The sequence below is a fragment of the Cydia pomonella genome, chromosome 7, assembly GCF_033807575.1.
Source record: "Cydia pomonella isolate Wapato2018A chromosome 7, ilCydPomo1, whole genome shotgun sequence".
NCBI classification, from domain to species: Eukaryota; Metazoa; Arthropoda; class Insecta; order Lepidoptera; family Tortricidae; genus Cydia; species Cydia pomonella.
The window spans coordinates 20,430,095-20,448,108 of NC_084709.1; the positions used below are offsets into that span (position 1 = coordinate 20,430,095).

The window sequence follows — 18,014 nt, forward strand, 5'->3', positions numbered from 1 at the left end:
GTCACAAATTAAATCTTTTGAGTGTACAGCGAGCTGCAAAAGTGAATACCTTTGCAGCTAGATTTACATCAAGATAGGGACCGTGCGTATTGGAGGGTCTGCCATCTTGTGGCTTGAATCGGAACCATAGACATGCATATGTACACGTCACGTGTTTTCTTGTGCATAGTAGGTTCTGCCATCTTGTGGGCTACATCGGAACAAAAAAGATCACATTTACGCCTCGCGCCAAAAATCTGACGGCTCCTGTGCTGCCTCCTACAGTTCATGCACACTCCCTATCAAATGATCTTGATGTAAATCGATGTGATTAGATACGGGTTGTTACTTTGTTTACGGCTATTGCAACCATCAAATGTCTGACATGATTGTTTAGAACAAGTACAATATACTGTCAAAATATTTTTCGTACACGCTTTTAATGTTAACATTGGTGACTTTACTTACACATCTATTAAGAGGAAAGTGTAAGAACGCTTCTCGATACAAACGTAGTCCCCATTTTCCTCTCGTGTATATGTTTGTCGTGAAAATATGTTGCCACTGTTTGATTACTACGAGTAACCAGAGCAATGCCCGTTCGTTTGACTATTTTCGATTTTTTCATTATTATAAGAAATACATAAAATAATTTTTTTGAAAGCACTTAAAAAGTGATGCCTAAAACATATTTTGAATTTGGCCAAATACTTTTTTTATCTCTTTCGCTAACAAAGTAATCGAATGAAAAAGCGATAAGATTGATTCCTTTTTTTACATATGCATATGTATGAACCTAGTTGTGCTTGTGCGATCACGTCTGAAAATATCGATACGGACAAAGTGCCAAAAATATGTATACACTACCTTAATATATTTATATGAGCAGTAAGGTCGTGTATACATATTTTTAGCACTATTTTCGTATCGATATTGTTAGCTTAACTCGTATTGTTAGCTTAACAGTATCTTGACGTGAAACATGTATTTCATACACTTTTTTTATTCTTGAACACTTGGAGAGCCTTTACACCTCCAAATCTTATTAATGTCATTATTATTGTGTATTATTACTTTCTCAGACCGTGGGGACCTTATACATCTCCAAACTTAAACCATGGAGACTATACGTCTCTGTAATATTGTATAATATTCTTGACTTGGTACATACTAGTTATGTATTCTGTAGCATTAGTTTATGAGACTGCTAGTTTAACAGTCCAGACGTGGTTTATTTATTTAATTTTTTTTTTACACTTGGAGAGACTTTACACCTCCAAATTTTATTAGTATTAGTACTCTGACATTGGGGACCTTTTACATCTCCAGATTTAATGTATTTTTAACCATAGAGGCTATACATCTCTATTGTATTGTAGTAATTATTTATTTTAAGATTATTATAATGTAATGTTTACCCAGGTATTTGCTGTTGTATTTATAAATGTTGTTCTGTATTTTTATGTCACTATATGAGGTTACTATAATGTTGTACTGACTTGTAAAAGAGCCCTTGAGGCCTACTTGCAGATATTTTTTTTTTTGAATTTTTGAATTTTGATATTTTTTTTAGACTTGACTGTACTCCTTTGCACACGTGCGTGGCGATGATTAAATTGATTAAAGCGACGTTGTCTTAATTAATTTAATCATCGATGTAATCTACTTATTGTTACATCGACGTAAAATTATCCTAGTTATAAAAAGATTCCTTTGATAGTATCATTTTTTTTCACAAACACAAGACAATGTAATGTGATGAGATTATTTTCGTCAAGCATTCTTTGTTACCTTTAAGATTGTTTCGATTGAGTGTGATAAAATCGTAGAAAATATCTTCAATGGAAAGAAAAAGAAGTAAAATCTATTTTTTTTTTTAGTTCGTGAAATAAAGTTGAAATTTTCAAATCTTATTTTACCTAGTTCTGTTATAAAACTTTTGATTGATAAAATATAATACAAAGCTTTTAATTTAAAAAAAATTAGCTATGATTTGAAAGTTTGTTTTATACTGATCAAAACGTAATATAATTAGTTAATTACTATAAAACTTAATCTAGAGTTTATTTACCTACTACTTGTTTACTTTGGAATTGTCGTTAGACGCGAATAACCGACTGGATTGTAAAAATTATACTTCACAAAAGTTCAAACAATCAAAGTGTAAACAGGCTCCGATATAAAGGCCAGCCACACGTATCGGTATGCTACACTTACCCATATTGACCTTATCCCAAGTCTTATACGAAGAGGTAGACCATAGAGATGAAAATAACAAATTAAACTTTGCTTTTTTTGTATGCATCCTTGACACATGTGCACCAAAGTGTTGCTTTGCTTACGAACGCTTTTCTACTACCTAGTAGTTCTGAAATTTATCGTTTCAATGATATCACACTAAAAAAAGTCAAACCTATAGGCAGTAGTGATCTCTTTCCAACATTCTTGGAAACATCAAAACAGCGCTTATAAGTAACAATGTAGTATAAAAGCTATAACTGGGACATGGAGTCGAAGGACTAGACTGGAAAGAAAGCTTCATGGGCAGGAGCACGACTCACCAGTGAGGGTGGAGGCGTCCGGCAGCTCCCAGTTGTCGAGCTTGGCCTTGAGCGCGGCCACCTCGTCCACGTCGGCCGACACCCGGAAGATGCCCTCGGTGTCGCGCCCGCTCAGCGCCAGCACCTGCTGCGAGAGCGCCACCTGCACCCAGGGCAGCTGCCGGTTCGGGAACCGCTCTTTTTGTAACGCCATCACTTCGGATAGCGTGTTGCCGAACATTGATTGGCGGAATATTTGGATCTGTGGGAAATAGATGGGTTAGCCGAGCATTACCCAAGTAAAACTCTAACAAAAATGTACAAAAAAATATAACCGCAAAAAATAAGGTAAACTTTTCTGTAACTCAGCCTGTAACCTAATATAATTAGACATTTCACATGAGACAGAGGCCTGTATAGGTTGAGCGTCGATGGCCGTAATTACTTAAGTAGGAAATCTAACACAACACAAAATTTTACAATTCGGAATTCCTTTAACTCCAGTAAAACGCGCTCAAATTTCAACTATTTGATGTGAACAGTGCAATAATGGTTTAATGGTCTAGAAAGACTTAAAACATGGCTCTACCGACTTCAATTGACATAGAGCAGACATAATCTTGTGCGTTAACCTGACCACCTTTAACACAGTTAACTATCCATTCGTAAGCCTTATTGCAACAACATAAGGTCTAAAGTCTAAACTCACCCGCGCCTGGTCAATGTCCTCCGTGGTGGGCTTCCTGGGCTGCCGCTTGCCGCTGACGCCGATCCGCTCGAGCCGCTTGCACGCCACGCCTGCGTAGTGTGACACTTGCACGTGGATCGGCCATTTCCCAACCTGACAAAAGTACATCATTATCATTATTGTTTCAACTGATCAATAGACCACAATTTCTCACAATTTGCTTTGTCGCGCACGACTCCATATATCAAGTGTGACTTCAAGTATGGTGTCGCGCCCGACAAAGCAAGTCATGCTTAGCGGTATGAAGAGGATAATTTATAATACACGTTTTGACATCTAAATTAACAAACTACTTCCGGTTGCTGGCCATCCGGTTGACACCAAGCAAGCTACATTCTATACTTGTTCAGGGTATGATCATCATCACCGGCATACCTCGGGGAAGGCGTCCGCGAAGGCGGGGTCGCGGTGGCGGTTGACGTAGTTGGTGAGCGCGGGCTGGAAGGCGGGGGAGGGCGGCACGAAGGCGAGGCACACTGCTAGCAGCTCCCAGCCGCGCAGTAGGGAATCTCGCAGAGGGTTTTCTGTTGTTTGCCGACATAGTTGCACGTACAGCTCGTCTCGCAATCTAAACAGTAATAAAAGTGTTAGTACGGGCGTAAGTAAAATTAATCAAGTTAGTACTCTTGCGGTTGTAACCGCGGCAGCGCGCCGCCATTCTATAGTGTATTTTTTTTATGTAATAGGCCGCAAACGAGCAGACGAGCCGCCTGATGGGAAGCAGTCATCGCCGCCCATAGACATAAGCAACATCGGAGGAGCCACTTATGCGTTGCCAACCTTTGAGAACCCTAAATACCTGCTTCTTGAAGAACCCCATCTCATAGCGCAAGTGAAAAACCTCAGAAGGTAGCTCATTCCACAACTTGCACGTTCTGGGCAAGAATGAGCGAGATGCCCGCTTGTTCTTGGTTTGCCACGTGTCGAGAAAGTGAGGATGAACTTTGTTTCTTTGGCGGGAGGTGCGGTGATAAAAACGCGACGGTGGCACCAATTCAAAAAGTTCTTCAGAACATTCCCCATTGTACAGACGGTAGAACAGGCACAGAGAGCCAACGTCACGCCAGTTTGTGCACAATTACTATTACGCATTAAAATTTCTACACAATTTCTATTAGGCATTAAAAAGTCAACACAACAGAAACAAACAAACAACAACAAGAAAACAACAGCCAAATAACACTAGGCCATACTCATAGTGTCGTGTTCCTGTCGGTAAGGTTGCCAGAGCTCAACGAGGGGGGGCGGGGTTACGGTCGGCAACGCGCATGTAACTCCTCTGGAGTTGCAGGCGTACATAGGCTACGGAGACTGCTTACCATCAGGCGGGCCGTATGCTTGTTTGCCGCCGACGTAGTATAAAAAAAAAAAAGTATTTTGGCCGTGTTACTCACGGTGGCATGGAGCAAGTCCTGAGTGGCGGAGATGACCGTCATCCCCGGCCTGGCCTTCCGGTTGCTGTATATCTGGACCAGTCTGATCAGGTCTGTGTCCTTCCTAACTTGTGAGTTCAAACGTGTTGTTTACTCACTTCTCGTTAGTGAAGGTGGCATGGAGCAAGTCCTGAGCGACGGAGTTGAGCGTCATCCCCGGCCTGGCCTTGCGGTCGCCCATGTAGATCTGGACCAGGCGGAACAGGTCGGTGGCTGCCTTCTTGTGGGCCTTGTCCCAGTCCGCGCCGACCATGGGCGCGCTGATGCCCGACGACGTCCATGATAACATGTCGCGTACTGACGCCTGAAAGTAAAGAGCGATTTAGTCATGCAGTATTTGCGTGGCAGCCTTATGGCCATCTTCGTAAATGCGCTACAAGTCTAAATTAGTATTATTATAATCGTGTCTTAACCTGTCACTTTAACTTATGTATAATATGTTAATTAATTGAGACTGATAAAGTTTTATGAATAAGGGGGTTATAAAAAATTATGAGCACGTATTTTGTTATATCGGCTGAAACTCATGTTCTCCTAAAAAAAACGACATTCGAAGTTTTATAATATGTTATCGCTAAAGATATAAAGATAAAGACGGGTTTTTTTAGGAAAACTTGAGTTTCAGCCGATATAACAAAACACGTGCTCATTATTTTTTCCTGCTATCAAACATATACTCAAACCAGCCATTAACTAGCATTGCTTGAGCATCACTTTTTATAGGAGTTAGAAGATAAAATATTTTTTAGTACTTTGGGCGACAATTTTTCCCAATAGATTCAGTTTGGGCAGCTAAAAAAATACGTGTCCGTTATTTTAGACTATTTAATAACATATATAAATATAAATAAAATCGGAACCGGACAGTTGGGTACCTTTCCGTGTGAGTGAGGCGGTATTACCTTCTTCCTAAAGATGCCCTTGTTGAAGTTGAGGTGGTCCTTGGCGAAGATCTCGATGTCCTGCTCCGGCGGGCGCGGCGCGTGCGCGCGCACCGGGCTGTACAGCGCCTCCGCGCCCGCTGCGGGCTGCAACAACACACGACATCACCATACTGGACGCTGCGTCGCACCATTCTACAATCGGTGCCATAATTCTCATCAAAGCAGACACGATTTGGCTACCATAACGTTAACGCTACGCCAGAGCCGTCGTTGATTTTGGAATGTATATGTAGAGTGAAGGTGTAGAGGAGAGAGACTGACCCGGTGGTAGTCCCTGTCGGGCTCGTGGAAGGTGTTGTAGTAGGCGACGCCGTGGTTCATGTACTCGGCGTGCTGGTGGGCGAGGTAGACGCCGGAGCCGTCGTCGTCGTCGGGCGTGCGCGCGCCGCCGTCGCTGGACTCGTTGTCGGGCTCGTGGCCGGACAGCGAGCGCGAGCGCGAGCCCGAGCGCGAGCGCGACGACGTCGACTCGTTGTCCGAGCCCGACCCGTCCGCGTACCGCCCGCCCCCTGGAACACCATGTTGTGTAACTTTACGGACCAAACCATAGCAACGCAGCCATTGGCGCCCCTGGAAGCTCTAGTGTCGGCTAAAAAACAAAAGCCGACGTGTAATCGAATGTGTAATTTCGCTCCCTTCCGTCTGTGCGACGAATGAACGAATGAACTTAACACAGGAGCGCCGCGACAGTAGGTATCTCGCGCGAAGTAAACTACCCTATAAGATAGAAGGACTATAGTTAAAACAGAAAAGGACAGATAGTCTACTAAACCTACAGAGACTTAAATACAACATTAAGTAGGTTGCATATATCTCGTTTGTCAAAACCTTTCTTTATTTATAGTTTAGTTACCAAGCAACTGATGATTGCTATTAAATAAAAATAAATGTCGTAAACAGAAGAGCTTATTTATTCTATATTAATTTTAAAGTGGTAGCAGAGTAAAAATGGAACAGCAATTAGACTCGCAATGTAACAAGGCAATGTCGGGAGGTTCAGATACCTATTCTCAAATGAAGAAGAAAATACCATCCTTGGCGGTCAGGGCAACTACTAGCGATGAAAAAAACCCTTAACATTTTGAAAATTTAATAGCGCAATTTTAATTATGTTTATGACAAACATGACCGATAACACTGCAAAGATTCGTGCGATTTGATTCTGCTAAAGACATGTAAAACAAACTAGAGCGCATCTCTGGAGGTACGTGCATAGACAAAACATACGACCTATGCCTGAAATTCATCCGCTACAAGAAATAATCTGAATCACTCGTGTGTAAATTTTAGAGAATATATGGAACGAACTGTTAACGGGGCTACGGAGCGAAGCGAAATTACCTGAAATTCTCGTAATGTGCAAGATCCGAGACGATTTAAGTTATCTTCAGAATATCTTGAATTCAAGTCCAGTTGGCTGTTAAGTACACTTACATAGATTCGGAAGCAAATCAGAGATGCGCTTTCAAACGAGTTTCCACAAAATGCTTCAAGAGGGCACCCTCCACTACATCTTATAAAACAATTTCCTCCACCGCGTCTGTCTGTATGCTCGCGATAAAAGCTACTGAAGGATTTTCATGCGCTTTTCACCTGTCGATAGTGATTCTTAAGGTTTAGGTGTATAATTTTTTAAGGTTTACTCGTGCATAGTCGGAACGAGTCGCTAGTTACCAATATGTTTACTTTACTCTTTGATAGAGCGGCTTGGAAAGCACCGGCGAAGACCACAGTCGTGACATCCTAAAGGACGGATTGTAATAAAGCTACAACAAAGAAGAAGACTCACTAGACAGCTTGGCCTGCTGGATGATATAGTCCTGCAGTGGAAGTAGATGCTGCATGCCGCGAAGATCCCAGTTGCAGTACAGCGGGGAACCTTCATCATCTTCTTCGTCGGCGTCTAGGGGAGATTCTTCTACTTCCTCGGGCCTCTTGTGACCTAAACACAATATTGATATATAGTTATAAGGCCCACACAGAAAGAGCTGCCTCGAGAGGAATTAGCCTCGCGAACCACCTCGGTCAGTATAGACAGCGGTATATTCAACTTTTTTAGAACGTGTTAAGGTTCATTTTATAACCTTTGTCGGCTATAGCAAATGGTAATAAAGTATGAAATAAAAGTAGGACTTACGTCGCGATTTGGCACGATCTCTCGGCGCCGTGGACCTCTCTAACCTCTGGTTGTGTTTCTGCACGTTGGGCTCCGTCAGCGGCGGGTCCAGGTTGATGCATTTCATTTTGTAGTTCACTGAAAATATACGTTTTTTTCAAATGCTAAGCTAATATTTTTTAATAGGGTACTGCTCTCACAGATTTACTCCGCTACTAGATACGGTGCTGCAACGCAAAAACGATCTTAGATCTTCCCTTTTAATCAACAACAGTACGCATTCACAGATTTTGGATAAAGTCAGAGACAAAATCGTATATTTTGAGAAAATGTTTTTTATGACAAAAGATTCTAATTTAATCGAGGATAAAATGTTTATAAACTGAAATGAATGTCATATACTAAGAAAAAGTGACCAAGTCTTCCAGTGCCCTAGGCAGGAATCAAACCAGCGTCCTCTGCTATCGCGGCAGGTGCCTGAGCCACTCGGCCACAGTGGTCACGGTGGCATATGTCGAATTTATATGCATTTCTTAGTGAAGCCTTATGGCTTAAAATATTTTCTAAAAATAATTTGATTAGATAGAATAGTTCACATGATAAAATGCTTCTTAAAGCCTTACCAAATTACGGTGTTAGTAAAAGCTATAATTAAAAGAAACTGTGCTTCATACACTTCAGCATTCATTCATCTTTTGTGACTTGTTAAACCCAAAAATGAACTTACCAGCAGCCATATTGTCCTGCTCATTGGCCGAGCACAGCCGCATGAAGTTGTGGTGTGGTTCTTGCCGTTTGCTGCTGCCGGACGATAGCGAACTTTTGCTTGACGTGTAACGTTCAGGTTCCGCTTGCTGTCTTCTGGAGAACCATTTAAAGTTTGATTGATATTATGTTGTAATAGCGAAATAAGCGAAGTAATCTCTTGGCAGTTATTATTTTCTTTAGAAATAAAGTTGTGCCAAGACCGTTTTGAGCACGTCGCCCGCTTAGCAATTTGTGCGGCTGAGTATGCATGGTGTATTTAGGCGATAAAATGATTCCGGGCATATGAGTATTATAAATATGACAAAAGCCCTGTCACTTTGAAATAAATTCAAATTATGGTGGTAATCTTGAAGGATTTAACAACTGAAGTCGCATTTAAGAGCTTACCCCTCTGTCGAAACTTGGCCAATGGTCATATGTATTGTATGGACTGGTGTTTATCTGAAATGGCAATTTTTACGTGCCCCTCCTCGGCAAAAATCGGCAGACTGTTTTGTACAGAAAATTACAGACAAGGCGTCTACAGTTGTCAGTTGTTATACATATTTCTTGTGTAAGTGAAATGTAATTTCTTATGAGAAATTAATGTCTTTAAACCGAAATCCTCCAAGGTGGGAATATGCCGTATAGGCTTAACACGTCGACAATTGTATACATAGGTCACTAGATAAGTTTTGCAATAGACAAATATCTCTTCAAGTGGCATATGTCGTTTTTGAGTTATTGCAATTTTGAATTTTATTACAATTAATCAAATTTGAAATTTAAATGACGTAATCGGTCGGGAGTCAACAGCCTACCATTCAAAGGGATATGAAACAAAGAGATGGCCTATCACATATACTTTTTAAAACTATATTCCCACAGACAATGATTGGCTGGAAAACATTTACTTAATTTTTAAATTTACTTATTAAAAAAGCTAAACTTTGTATGATATGAAAATGTTGTATAAAATACGCGTAAATCGTCCTTAGCCGACGCCGACGTTTTCTAAGTTTAAATCTATTTTTTAATAAGAAATTTTAAAATTAAGTAAATGTTTTCCGGCCAATCATTTTCTATGGGAATATGGTTTTAAAAAGTATATGTGATAGGCCACCTCTTTCTTTCATATTTATCTATTGCAAAAGTTATCTAGTGACCTACGTAAGACGCTCGCTCGGACACATGGCGTTGTCGGTTATTGACGGATGTGGTGATCAAAGGGTTAATTGTGGACATACGTATTAAATTTAAATTACCTAGTGAACTCCCTAGGCGGATGCCAATTGGGCGCGTGATGTCGCAGATCTAAACTGGTCTGCCGGAAGGGTTTGTCCACACTATACGCAGCCTGCTTGTCGAAACGCTCCGTTCGCTCTAACTCCACCAGCCGATCCTTGTCCAGGTGCCTGTAAGAGAATCCACCTTGAACGTCACTTTTTTATGATAAACAGATATTCCTCTGCTCTATGGTTTGTTTTGAAAATACACTATATAAATTTCAAAATTTGGAGTTTGCGCAACGACAGATAAGACGCCCGATTCGGGCCTCCCCACAGAGAATACCATAACAGATATACAATCTCGCAAAAATAGAGTATAAGAGTAAAAATTCTAAACTTAAAATGGTGCAATCTAAGACCAAGTGGAAGTGCAGTGAAGGGTGCGCCACTGACGTCTATATACGACAAGTAACTATGGTTGTACCTTTCAGAGTAGCGCTCGCACGCGTACCTCGGCAGTTGGTGCTGCTTCTCCAGGCTGTGCATGACCCGTAAGCCGCCACTGACGTGTATATACGTCCAGTAACTATGTGATCGTACCTGTCGGCGTAGCGCTCGCGCGCGTGCCTGGACAGTTGATGCGGCGTCTCCAGCCAAGCTGTGCATGACCCGTAAGCCACCACTGACGTGAATATACGTCAAGTAACTATGTGATGATACCTGTCGGAGTAGCGCTCGCGCGCGTGCCTGGACAGTTGGTACGGCCGCTCCAAGCTGTGCATGATCCGTAAGACGCCACTGACGTGTATATACGTCAAGTATGTGATGATACCTGTCGGAGTAGCGCTTGCGCGCGTGCCTGGACAGTTGGTACGGCCGCTCGAAGCTGTGCATGGCCCGTAAGACGCCACTGACGTGTATATACGTCAAGTATGTGATGGTACCTGTCGGAGTAGCGCTCGCGCGCGTGCCTGGACAGTTGGTGCGGCCGCTCCAGGCTGTGCATGACTCGCGAGCCTCCCGCCGCGTCCGTGGCCAACGATATTGATGAGACGAGTGAAGGGCGCGCCGCCGACGTCTGTACACGACAAATTATTATCAGCTTAATGCGATTAACCTCGGTAAGAACCACCATACGACATTTTCCAAATTTTAATTTGAACTTTTTTGCATAGTAAATTGCGATGAATATCGTTTGTTTTAGAAAGCGATCAAAAAATTTTGACAAGTATCGATCACAATGTTGTCTATCGGTCTAGGCTTTTTAATAGATACGTGCCTGTAGGAAGGGTTGCGGCTGCGGTTTCTGCAGGGGGCTGCTCGGGCTCTGCGGGGAGGCCGACTCGCACGACGAACCCGCCGATTGCTGCTTCAACTGATAATCATTATCACACGGTAAAGGTCAGTCAGCCAGAAACTACAAAACAGGTCAGGTGTTTAAAATTACCTACATAACCCTCGACAATAAATGGTTTATTCAAATTTTATTGCATAATAAAAATCACGTACATATAACGGACTTATCGTTCGGGCTTTCTCTGCCAGTTAACTTAAGAAAGAAAATTAATTTTAAGATAATTTTGAACAACTCTCCCATTTTGCTACTTTTGCTGCTGCTATTCAAATAGACCTTTTGTCAAAATTCGGTCTAATAGATTGAATACGACATCAAATTATAAGCATTTACACAAGGTCAAAGCAGCCCCAAAACTTTAGAAATTAAAAAGTCTACCTTGCGCTTCGTCAGCGGTGTGCTCTCGACGGACTTGAAGTACTTCTCGTGCATGGAGTCATCCGAGGCGTCCTTCCGCGGCGAGATGAAGCTGCCGCTCCTGTTCAACCCTGCAACAACCATCCAATACAGGTGAATTCAGATTATATTCACTCTAGTCAGCTTTTCATTGCGGTGGTGTACCACCAAAGATATACGAGTACATAGGAAAGACCAATTTAATATGGCATTTGTATGATTTTGAGGAATAAATGCTCAATTATTTTCAAGCACCCAAGTGAACCGGCGTCGAGTTGCACGGACGCCCAGTGGCGTAATTATAAAGCAAAATGCCACTGGTCCCGGGGCCAAAAGTGACCCCAACTTGGCAACGTTGGATAAATTTTCCATGGATCAAAGTTGGTATAGTTACGCCACTTCGGACGCCCGACTACCAATAGTAGACAGAACTAATTTAGTCTTTTCTGTTTCCACTAAATGCCCACAAATTTGGCCGAATATTATATTACATCGGTATATGGCAATAAAAGTCGTAACCAGAAATTGCTCAAGAGGATCTTTAAAACAGCTCTAGTCATAATCGAGCAACAATGCTGAGTGTGATAGATATACCTGCGTGCGGCGACCACTTGTCGGCTTCGAGCGGCGGCGCGGGCCCGCTGCGCTTGCGCAGCTGCGGCGTGCACGCCGGCGCGCAGGCCGCCGCCGCCAGCTCCTGCTAGTACACATACACAACCCGTTACACGTAGGAATAGGATAAAAATAAATAGTCAACTTAAAGCATTGGTTAAGAATTAAATAAGAAATTTATTAAAGACTACTGGCTAAGAACCGATGCTTGCAATTTATAAATAGAACAAAGTGTCGGCTTTCATCAACATAAGTATTTGTATTATATACATATACAGCGAATTGGCCATTGGGCACCTTTATACAAGGTGGAAAAAAAATCTGGCTGTTTCATACAGGGATCGGAAACCGGTATTTTTTTGTATGGGAACGAAAACGGTATTTTTTCGTTCTTTGTCAATTATTTCATTTCTAATTGGGCAATCTCATAATACGAAGTCGTTATTTAAAAACACAACCGAGTCCTATATTTGGAGTATAAAATAAACCGAAATATATGTTTATTTCAAAGTTTTTCCAAAAAACTGGTTCCGATCCCTGGTTTCATACATTTTAGCTGGTCCATTTTCTATGGGAGGGTAAAATTTTTTTTAGCGATTTCGGGGTTGGTCCCATAGTAAAAGTTGCTCAGTATAATCCCAAAACCTCCCTGGCAACGGGAATGCACATATTGTTTGCCCACCTTGTATATTTATTAACCTCTCGTGTGCCACGATTATTTTTCAAGTAATTTTACTCGTACGCGCATCCGCATTCGCATACGAGTGCTACCAGAGTGGCCAAATTGGCCGACATTCGTCAATATCTTTCTTTAGGGGTAGGGCTCAATAAGAAAGCGTTTTAGTCCGCCCAATTTCTTTAGACACGTTTTTGACAAAGTGTTTCTATATTGTCAGCCACCGGACACGTGTTTTGCTGTTAACAATTCAATTACATTGTTTTCATTTAATATGCTTTAAGTAAATTAGCCAAAATAAGTTACTATACACAGTTAGTGCTTTAGGATGGTGTATCTAAACTTACGTCACGCGTTACGCGGGTCAGTGGAACTAGGTCATATGTTAATTGTATGTAAATTCGAACCCGTTTTAATCCGCAATAGGAATGTACTGTCACGGCCACATATTATGAGGTGAAATGAAAGAAATTGTTTCTTAGTAATAACTGAAACAATAATTCGCAAATCCAGGATGTTTTTTTAATAACCTGCGACATTTTACCATGTTAGGCCACACTGAGCAACGTTTACTATGCGACCAACCCCGAAATAGCGAAAATTAATTTCCCTCCTCCGAGTGGCTCCGACTCGCTCGCTCAACCTGCCCCTTTCTGTTGTTAGTTGTTGAGTCACGTGCTAGCGGCGCTGACTGCTGACGCTGTCGGAGGAGCGGCTGGAATCGGTGTGCCGGCACAGCAGGCTCGCTCCGTCTCGCTCAGCCTGCCTCTCTCTGCTATTAGTTGTTGAGTCACCTGCTTGCGACGCTGACTGCTGACGCTGTCGGAGGAGCGGCCGGATTCGGTGAGCCGGCACAGGCTCGCTCCGTCTCGCTCAGCCTGCCTCTCTCTGCTATTAGATGTTGAGTCACCTGCTTGCGACGCTGACTGCTGACGCTGTCGGAGGAGCGGCCGGATTCGGTGAGCCGGCACAGGCTCGCTCCGTCTCGCTCAGCCTGCCTCTCTCTGCTATTAGTTGTTGAGTCACCTGCTTGCGGCGCTGACTGCTGACGCTGCTGTCGGAGGAGCGGCCGGAGTCGGTGTGCCGGCACAGCTGACTCGTTCCGTCCTCGCTCAGCCTGCCTCGCCTCTCTCCGCTATTCCTGAACAAATAGTGTAGGTAACATTGAATAAATGCCACTATAATCAAACCAAACTCAAATGGGACCGGAACAGAGCGTACAGCGTGGCGTGAAGCGTCCAAGGAATTTGAATTTTGATGCTGAATTGCACTAAAGCGAACCATAGTATTGAGAAGCTCGCAAACATTTGCATTTATTTCGCCGCCACGAGCCCACGAGCATCAAATCAGTTTGCCCACTATAAGATGTTTTACTTATGGAAACCATCGCGTATTAAGTTTTAAATTTACATCCTATGTTTCTATGAGTTAATAATGAGTAAAAATCGTGAAAGTTTAAATCAGTATAAGATTTTTGCTACAGTAAAACATTAGCTAAAATTTATAATAACTTACAGTTGGTTTGACTGACACTTATCTCGTATCACTTTCTCACCTATGATGGTAATGTGAGCGCCTGGTCCGCACCGGACTGGTCTGCGGCAAGCAGACATTCTTGGTGTTGCTGGGTGATAGTTTGCTGGCGCTCGCCGCAGTGCTATTACCATTGCTGCTCACTGGATCTATTGATGATGGAGCCTGAAATATAATGAGTTATTAGACAAGAACGATCCTAATCTGGAGTATCGATTCAGAGGCCGTGAGTTCAAGTCTCACCCAAGGCAGTAATTTTTCCACTTTTAAATTTATTCTAAGCTTAATACTTAGCATCGTTCGCAGACGTTTCTGATAGTTAAAAATTAATTTAAGAACAATCCCTACTAATATCATAATATAATATTATAAATGTGAAAGTAACTCTGTCTGTCTGTTAAGTATTCACACTTAAACTGCTAAACCGATTTAGATAAAATTTAGTATGGAGGCAGTTTGAGACTCGAGGAAGAACATAGCAAAGTTTTTACCAGCCGTCCTCATCATCATCATCCTATCCTATATCCAGACAATGTCGCGGGCAGAAGCTAGTTTACAATCTTGTGAATAGGGTTCAAGCTTTTTAGGGTTCTGCATCAGACAAATCATGGAAGTCTTATAGCCTTGTGATGGTAAAACATTTTAGAAGATTATATGCTAATCATCGTCAAACGAAAATCGGCGTAATTCTAGAGGAGGAATCAACAGGGCAACACACAAATATTATAAAAGAGAGAAGTACCAAAATAAATATAAATAATGATAAATCAAAATTATTTTTACAAATCACTTAGATTTGACAAACTAGTTAATGTTATGTCTGCATCAGCTGATTGTACTAAAAAATCATTTGATGGAAATAATAATAAAATAAATCATTTGATTAGACTCTTTATGATTAGAGAGTATAACATTGTCAGAAATAATTATAAAGTTTTCTAAGTCTTATATCACTGGCCATTCAGCGAGCAATGCCGCCAGTATTTTTGGCACTTTTGGTCTGGGTGAAAATCAGAGTGGGGGGTAGGATTCTATTTGTTTATTGCTTTTTGTTATATGGATACTAGGTAGGCCGTTGACGAAACATGTTGTGGATATATAGTCTTAAACTTGTGTTGAAATATTAGAAATTACCTCATTGAATTCAAAGAATGTCTATTGTTTCAGCAACCTATTGAGCAAGTGTGAAAGTTTAGTAGAAAAGTATTGAATTTGAATATCTGCATTAATTAGGAAACACAACTCATGCATGAATTTTTTTTTTAATAAATAAATATAAATATTACAGGACATTCTTACACAGATTGACTGAGTCCCATGGTAAAGCTCAGGAAGGCTTGTGTTGTGGGTAATCAGACATTGATATATGTAATATACAAATACTAAACTTAAATACATAGAAAACACCCATGACTCAGGAATCATCACACAAATAAATGCCCTTACCGGGATTATGTACTAATATTATGTTAATTTTTCGTGAATTATCATAAATACCAAAGTGTTAAAACTATTTAAACAGATTAAATCTCTATAAGAGATTAATATAACCATCATGACTTTCATATACATAATATAATCCATAATTTTTGTATTGTCAAATCAACTAAACCCCTGTACATTGCATTTTGTTTTCTTGTAATTTCCACCTGTCTTATGTACAATAAAGTGTTTACATTCGTACACATATACTAAATTAGATCTAGCAACTTATTTTTCAAATGAAATAAACTTTTTGCATATTGGAATATGTTCCACCATCCAAAATCTAAATAACACTTCTGTAAATATATACCTGAGGTGCAGCTTGGTTGGTCTGTGTGGCACTTTCCCGTCTTTTTTGTGGATCAGTGTTTTGTTTTAGAGTCTGCAACTTTGCTAACGGTATGATATCACAGTCCGTTGGCCTGTGCCATACAGTAGTCTGCAATAAGAAGAATTTGGTTAGTTAATCTTTCATATACCTATTGACAGAGCATTCCACTGGCTGTCCTGTATGGACACATTTTATTTTCTATGTAGCAACTTTATTTTTGATTTTTAAAGCAGGTGATTATTTTTCTGTGCATATTTTTTGCAACTAGTCACAGAAAAGGAAACTTGTACCTGTAAATATTCATAAATATGTGTATGTACGGGACAACAGTAGAAAATTTCATGTAATAATCAGGAGTGATTCTGTATTCAAACTTTAACATTATTATTGAAATGGCCAATTCAGGGTTTTATACAATAAATTTACTTTAGTAATGAGGGAGTGTATGTACATGTTAATATTTCTAATATGGATGCATGTAAACATACCTGAGTTGATGCATTGTAGTAGTAAAACCTATGTGTGTTGATATCAAAAAGTTCCCACCACTGAGAAGAATCTGTCCGTTTCACTTTAACTCCCTAAAATATAATATATAAACAAGTTTAGAGGTTTTCATACATTGCAGCAACAGTTGCATGATATGAAAGAATTTTATTATATATAAAATAATTGTTTCTAATTATAATAAGTAACTAGCTGATAGCAATTTTTAATATACTACAATGTAAACTAAACTACTAACTACATACTTCCTACTATCACTGAAGTAAACTTTGCTTTGTGAGACAAAAGCTAGTTTCTTCTCAAATGGGACACAGTTGATTCAATTAATGTGTTCCAATTCCAAAATTATACTCATCAAAACTAAGGAAGTTAACAGTCTGGCATTAAAAACCCACGCAGCCAAGTTTATAAGCGAAATGTTACGAAGAACATGCATGTATTCAGGATATTGAATTAAAAGTAGAACATTACCTCAGGTGGGTCCCATACGCATTCCCCCGTAGTGAGGTTAGCATACATATGTTCCTTTGTCTTGGGCTCGATTATTTCCACCCATTCTACCCTAGAATAAAACATCACCAACCAATTAACTTTAGCCGCACTAGAACAACGCAAAGCACCACGGAAGGAAGAGTGCAGGGCGTGACATTAGCGATTTCCGCGTACTTTATTGATTTTGCAACTTTCAACTCAGGATATCGGAAGTAAATTTGTCACTAATTTATAAAAAGCACTAAAACTTTAAATTACCTTTCTGAAGTCATTTTCCCGACAAGAAAATCACTTTACTAAAGTTTTATATGCATCGTAAACAATCTAATCTACCTAAAATACGGAGGACGACGGTCAGAAACCATCCATGTTTACGATAGTACGTTCCACTTGCCACTTGTGATACGAGCAGCGAGTTGCGACAGTTTAGTCGTTTTTCGTTGAGAATGTGTTGCGACAGAAATAACAAAACGATAATGACGATAATGTATCGTTCCATTTCATTAATTTCGATATGTTTACGCATCAACAATTTTGTCGAAATTACATATTGCTTCTTTATATCCTGGCAAAGCAATTATTAACACTGTTTTGAAACAGTTACCGAAGGTTGAAGTTTTTTTACATAGTAGTTACATTTCATCGCAGCATTTCATAATCGATTCATTCGATACTAACTGCAGTTTCAATTATACTGGCAACAAATGCACTTAGTATCCTTTATAAAGATAGCTTATGAAGTTCTTTTTACAATATTTGCAAACATATTTTTTGTTCTTCTTCGTAAATAACGTTGTTAATATATAATAAACGTTAAAAAAAAAACGTTTTATATAATGAAGTTACCAAATAAATATAACGTTAATTACAGCGTTTGAAATCATAGATATAT

The 18,014-nt window shown here is 40.4% G+C and overlaps 2 protein-coding genes across 4 annotated transcripts in view; both read right to left on the minus strand.

The window, feature by feature from the left end:
- Positions 1-17,994, minus strand: part of LOC133520100 (rho GTPase-activating protein 39) — a 33,942-nt gene extending 15,948 nt beyond the window's left edge. The window contains exons 1-20 of one of the 3 annotated variants that reach the window (XM_061854406.1): positions 17,381-17,994; positions 17,102-17,192; positions 16,612-16,704; positions 16,103-16,231; positions 14,330-14,472; positions 13,801-13,915; positions 12,081-12,183; positions 11,469-11,578; positions 11,016-11,111; positions 10,681-10,814; positions 9,773-9,922; positions 8,488-8,621; positions 7,782-7,898; positions 7,434-7,586; positions 5,906-6,153; positions 5,603-5,728; positions 4,799-5,004; positions 3,643-3,835; positions 3,229-3,360; positions 2,541-2,781 (exon numbers count right to left, since the gene is read on the minus strand). In XM_061854406.1, the coding sequence (XP_061710390.1) occupies positions 2,541-2,781; positions 3,229-3,360; positions 3,643-3,835; positions 4,799-5,004; positions 5,603-5,728; positions 5,906-6,153; positions 7,434-7,586; positions 7,782-7,898; positions 8,488-8,621; positions 9,773-9,922; positions 10,681-10,814; positions 11,016-11,111; positions 11,469-11,578; positions 12,081-12,183; positions 13,801-13,915; positions 14,330-14,472; positions 16,103-16,231; positions 16,612-16,704; positions 17,102-17,192; positions 17,381-17,394 (2,728 nt within the window). In that variant the 5' untranslated portion in view covers positions 17,395-17,994. Of the gene's footprint in view, positions 1-2,540; positions 2,782-3,228; positions 3,361-3,642; positions 3,836-4,798; positions 5,005-5,602; positions 5,729-5,905; positions 6,154-7,433; positions 7,587-7,781; positions 7,899-8,487; positions 8,622-9,772; positions 9,923-10,680; positions 10,815-11,015; positions 11,112-11,468; positions 11,579-12,080; positions 12,187-13,800; positions 13,916-14,329; positions 14,473-16,102; positions 16,232-16,611; positions 16,705-17,101; positions 17,193-17,380 lie in introns of all 3 variants that reach the window. The other 2 variants (XM_061854407.1, XM_061854405.1) reach the window with 2 other exon arrangements.
- Positions 1-18,014, minus strand: part of LOC133520101 (poly [ADP-ribose] polymerase) — a 214,628-nt gene that overhangs the window by 134,107 nt on the left and 62,507 nt on the right. The window lies entirely within an intron of this gene.